General features: G+C 45.0%; 1 protein-coding gene across 1 annotated transcript; it reads right to left on the minus strand.

Moving 5' to 3' along the window:
* Nucleotides 1-1,274: 1,274 nt before the first annotated feature.
* Nucleotides 1,275-2,661, minus strand: LOC108523946 (short-chain dehydrogenase/reductase family 42E member 1-like). Its single transcript, XM_017864710.1, is given in 2 exon segments — nt 1,275-2,339; nt 2,342-2,661. Coding segments are annotated over 2 exon segments (1,179 nt in total). The 5' UTR covers nt 2,637-2,661; the 3' UTR covers nt 1,275-1,455.
* Between the last annotated feature and the right edge of the window lie 3,180 nt (nt 2,662-5,841).

Genomic DNA, 5,841 nt, shown 5'->3' on the forward strand with positions numbered 1-5,841 from the left:
TCATATTGATGTTGCAATTTATATTAAAAGTACTTTCACCACATCTTGCTTTATGCTCCCAATGAACCCTATAAGGTGGGTGGGTTTATAGAAAGGGCAAATGCAGTCAGTCCCAGGTCCCAAGTGAGGAAGCTAAGTTCTAAAGGGCTTCTGTTGCTTGGTTAAGGCCACACATGATATTCATGGTGTCGGTGTTCTGACATCAAGTTCAGAGCTTTTCTGAAAACATCCAGGCAGCATTCAACAGGGATTTCTCATCTATTTGTAGATACTCTCAGAGTAACTCTAGCAGAACTTTCCACAGTAATGTGTCCCCTTTGTAATGTTCCCATGTTATCCTTTCTGTAGCTGGAGCCATGGACAGACATGGACTCTGTCTTCTTTCCACTTGGATTCCTATGCAACAGTGTAACTGGATCATCGGTAACAGTTCGTGGGTGGCCAGACAGTGTGGCCACTGTTCAACACATTCCTCACTGGAAGCTGTCTTCAGAGAGCCAACCTTCTTCCCAGTAAGAAAACCAGTCTATGAGTTTAGAGCTATGCTTCATTGTTTAAACTAAAAATGGCATCAGCTTGATTGACTCCCTTAATCATCAGATTTTTAGTTGCTTCCTTTTCGCCTTCTTGGAGGCCAAAACGTTAGAGTATATCCAAATACACTTGTTGCAGGCTCTGAGGGCACACCCAGACATTCCAGAAAGTCCAGTAGCAACAGCCCTCTAAAGAGAACACTGAGGAAGAAAGACCTCATAAGGAATGTACCATGACAATTCTGATAAAAAGAATGGCTATGTGTGTTAAGGAGCACTTTGTATGCTTTAATTTAATCCTCAAAAGAATCCTATGAGGTAGGATAAAGGCCTAAACATCAAACATTACCATGTGTTCACATAGGCATAATGCCCCGATATCACAAAGGGCGAAAGTGAACACAGTGTACCTAAAACGTACACTGTGAATAGCTAATGCCTCTCCAGCAATAGCCACCATCCCCTCGAGGATTGCTCTGTTAGGGATCTGGGCCAATTTGGTGTTTTCACATGCTTTCAAGCCTGATAGTGTTTTGCCATTCCCACATCAGTCAGAGGTTTTAGGTAGATGCAGAGTGCATAAAACGGAAATAAGTATATCTTGCCTTCTAAGAAATTCAAGACAGACATCTCCAACCCAACTAAGCCTACTTCTGTGGCTCCAAACTGACTTCTATTGGACCCACCTAAAACAGAAAGACATAAGAAATGAAATTTCAAACTAATCTCTGCTTCTTTTCTTCATTCCCATCTGGCTTAGTGCAAGGAAGTAAGAAATAAAGATTCAATCCAAGAACCTATTCGTCAGTAGCAATTTGAAGAGCCAATGTTTGGCAACAGATATCACTGTACACATTTTAAAACCCATGTTTCTTGAGAACCATCTCAGCCAACTGTGATCACCTTATTTCTGGCCCCTCCTTCACAGTGACAGAATCACAGAGGAAGGCAGCCAGATGAGAACTGCTATAATCAGGAGGAAGACCAATAGCCCATCCCAAACTAAACACTCTGAGTCACGACTTCCAGAACTTCTGCCATGACCATGGGCTTTAAACCATTCCACTGCTTCCTGGAGGTCAAATGGCTGAGCCTTATAACCTAGCTCTTTCTTGGCTTTCTCTAAGCTAAAATAATGTGTGACACCAGTTTTGTAAACTTCAGTGCGAGTGAGGAAGGGCTGGAAGTTGTAGAGTCGACCCAAAATGAAGTGAACCATCTCTGTTAGGAAAGCAAAGCAGTAGACCAAGGTCAATGGCAGGCGGGTAGATGGGAACGCGTAGCCCAGGCCCTCAACCAGAGGCCGGAAGAACTCAAAGTTGTTCACGGGTCTGCCATCTGAGATGAAGTAGGGCTGCCCAGAGGCAATATGGCCCTTGTCAGCTCTCAGGGCTTCTGAGGCCAGAATGTGAGCCTGCACCAAGTTATCCACGTGGACAAACTCAACCAGGCTCCTGGGGTCCCCGTAGACAAACTTGAACAGACCCTTCTCGATGTAGCTGACTATTCTGGGAAGGTGTCTTTGTTCTCCAGGCCCATAGATGCCAGCTGGCCTCAGAGCGCAGGTTCTTAAGACACCGTCGCCTCTGTCCAGGGGTGTACCATTCGCCTCCAGCACCTTCTTCTCTGCAATAGACTTTGTCCGAGAGTAGTGATCAGGGTGGAGGTGAAGAGGCAGGTAGGGCAGAGATTCATCCCCATTTCTGATAACTTGACCTCCAAAGATGACATTGAAAGTGCTGGTGTAAACTAACCTGGGCACCCTTCTCCTTTGGCAAGTCTGGAGGATGTTGTCTGTGCCCCGATGTTGACTTCTTCGATCAGGTTTCGATTGAGTTGCTCCCGCCCTGACATACCATAAGAGGCAATATGGAACACACAAGTGACGTCTGCATCCTGGAAGGCTTTCTCTATGTCAGACAGGTGGCGGATGTCTCCTTGTATAAACTTGATTCCTTCTGGAATGGTTTCAGCAGGGCTGCTGATGTCAAACAGAATCACGTGGACTCCCTTTTGGTTCAGAGCACAGCCCAGGCGAAAACCAAAATAGCCACCTCCTCCTGTAATGAGGATAGTTTCCTTTTGAGATCTTTTGGGGTCCATATGTGGCAGTCAAAAGATAACTGGATGGCTGCAGGAACAAGGACGCGGCAGGCAGACTATGAAAGTCAGTAAATCTTAAGTCACATGATAAAGGAAAAAGAAAGGAAGTAAAATGAAAATATTTTCTTAATACAAGTGTATACATGCACAAACACGTTCTTAACAAAATAAGGAGAAAATACTCCTAACAATTACAGTCCTCATTTCTGCAACTAGTCACGTGGTCATAGTTGATATTGATGACTACCTTCTTCTACTACCCATTCTGTATTCTCTTTGCCTTCAGCAATCACTTCTGGTAGTGGTTTTTTACCTGGTAGAGTGACTCTGAAGGGTCTGGTTCATTTATAGTTCTGCCTGGATTGAGTCATTGTAGCTTCCCATTGGCCTTAATCCCAGAGCATGGTAATACTAAGAGATGTCCTAAGGGATCTCCTGTATTCCAAACATACTCTTCCTTACCACCACTGTGGAGTAGTAGACTGATTTACTTGTGACAGTCCTGGTCAATACCCCAGTCAACACTGTAACTCACTTCTTAGCCTGTTGAATTACAGGTAGGAGCCCAAAGTGGCCAGGTGTCAATGTTAACTTCCAGTTTAATGAAATCATTGTTGTGTCTCCTGGTGGCAGCATTCCTCCCTTTGGCTAAGACCTCCAGGCCCACAGAATGTAGTGTCATGGAAATGAAAAGCAAAAATGTTGCTAGTGAGTCACTAGGGGTGATGGTGAGTCCAGGCTCACCATCAAGCTCACCAAACAGGTCCAGGCTGCGGCTTGCACAGCAGCCTGGACCTGTTTGCATCTTTGCCACTTCCACTTCCACCTCTTGATTCCTGGACCCACAAATCCTGACTATGGGAGAGAGTACTATGTATTGGATGCTAATTCAGAGCATACACAACCTTCTGGAGAACTTTGCTCCAGTCCTGCAAAATATCATCACGGTGTTGTAATTATGACTTCAGAAGGCCATCCAATCCATTCTGTCAATTCAGCTGCTTCAGGATGATGGGGAACATGATAAGACCAGTTAATTCCATAAGCATGAGCCCATTGCTGCACTTCTTAAGTAGTAAAGTAAGTGCCTTGGTCAGAGGCAGTGCTGTGTGGAATACCATGATGGTGCATTCCATGAGTCCATGGATGGTAGTCTTTGCAGAAGTATTGCATGCAGGATAGGTAAACCCACATCTGCAGTAAATATTTATTCCAGTGAGGGCAAACCTCTGACCTTTCCAGGATGGAGGAGGTCCAATATAATCAACCTGCCACCAAGTAGCTGGCTGATCGCCCTGGGAATGGTGCCATATTGACAGCTCAGTGTTAGTATCTACTGCTGGCAAATTGGACACTCAGCAGTGGCCATAGCCAGGTCTCCCTTGCTGAGTGGAAGTCCACGTTGCTGAGCCCATGAATAACCTCCATCCTAGCCACCATGGTCACTGTGTTCATGGGCCCATTGGGTGATGACAGGGGTGGCTGGGGAAAAAGATTGGGTGTTGTCCACAGAATGAAACATCCTATCCACTTGATTATTAAAATTCTCCTCTGTGGAGGTCACCTGTTGATGAACACTCACATGGGATACAAATATCTTTACAGTTTTTGACCACTTAGAGAAGTCCATCCTCTTCCCCAAATTCCTTTGTCACCAGTTTTCCAGTTATGTTTCTTCTAAGTCCCTGACTATCCAGGCAAACCATGGGCTACAGCCCATGAATCAGTATATAATCGCACATTTGGCCTTTCCTCCTTCCAAGCAATGTGCACAAGCAGGTGTACTGCTCAAAGTTCTACCCACTGGGAAGATTTCCCTTCAGCACTGTCCTTCAGGGATGTCCTATAAAGGGGCTGTAGTGCTGCAGCTGTCCACTTTCAGGTGAACCAGGCCCTAGTCTTCTTTCCTCTGTCAACTAATCATAGAGAACTCCCCATGAGGCCATTGGTACAGGCTGGGGGAGAGAAGGCAAAGTGGCAGGAGTGAAGACCATGGGCATTTGAGCCACTTCTTCATGTAACTTACTTGTGCCCTCAGGACCTGCTCAAGGTCAATCACACATATACCACTTCCATTTGATGATGGAATGATGTTGTGCATGACCCACTTTATGGCTAGATAGGTCAGAAAACACCCAGTTCATGAAAGGCAGTTTAAGTCACAAGGTGACTTGATGACCTATAGTCAAATGTTCAGTTTCTACTAAAAGACAGTAACAGGTCAAGAGTTGTCTCTCTAAAGGAGAGTAATTATCTGCAGAAGATGGCAGGGTCTTGCTCCACAATCCTAAAGCCCTCCACTGTGATTCACCTATGAGGGCCTGCCAAAGGCTCCAAACAGCATCCCTACCTGCCACCGACACCTCAAGCACCACTGAATCTGCTGGGATAGAAAATATCTCAACAGGCCCCACACCACTGGACCCCTAGAAATTTTACTGAGTAAGAGGTCCTTGAATTTTAGTCAGATTAATTTCCCATTTCCTGGCACTCAAATGTCTCACCAGTAAGTCCAGTGTGTTTACTACTTCTTGCTCACTGGATCCATCAGCATAATGTCATCAATGTAATGGGTAAGTGTGATATCTTGTGAAAGCAAAAAATGATCAAGATCTCTGCAACAAGATTATGACACCAAGCCAGAGAGTGGCTATACCCCTGAGGTAGGACAACGAAGGTATATTTCAGACCTTGCCAGCTGAAGGCAAATTGCTTCTGATGGGCCTTTTGGACAGGGATGGATAAAAAGACATTTGCCAAATCAATGGCTGCATACCAGGTACCAGGAGAAATATTGATTTGTTCAAGAAATAAAACCACGTCTGGTACGGTAACGTCAACTGGAATCACCACTTGGTTAAGCTTGAGATAATCTTCTGTCATTCTCCAAAGTACATCTGTCTTCTGCACAGGCCAATAGGTGAGTTTAATGGGGATGTGGTGGGAATCACCACCTTGTGTCTTACAAATCCTAATGGCACTAATCTCTGCAGTCTCTCCAGGGATGTGATATTGTTTTTGATTTAATATTTTTTTCAGTAGAGACAGCTTTAATGGCTTCCATTTGGCCTTTCCCACATAAGAGACCTCATCCTAATAGTCAGGTGCCGATGTGGGGATTATGGCAGCTGCTAGGTATGTCTGTGCCAATTATGCACTCTGACACTGGTTTAGTTTGGGAACCCAGTGGACCCACTGTCACTCA

This window comes from Rhinopithecus bieti, unplaced genomic scaffold (assembly GCF_001698545.2).
Source record: "Rhinopithecus bieti isolate Rb0 unplaced genomic scaffold, ASM169854v2 scaffold_77461, whole genome shotgun sequence".
Taxonomy (NCBI): domain Eukaryota; kingdom Metazoa; phylum Chordata; class Mammalia; order Primates; family Cercopithecidae; genus Rhinopithecus; species Rhinopithecus bieti.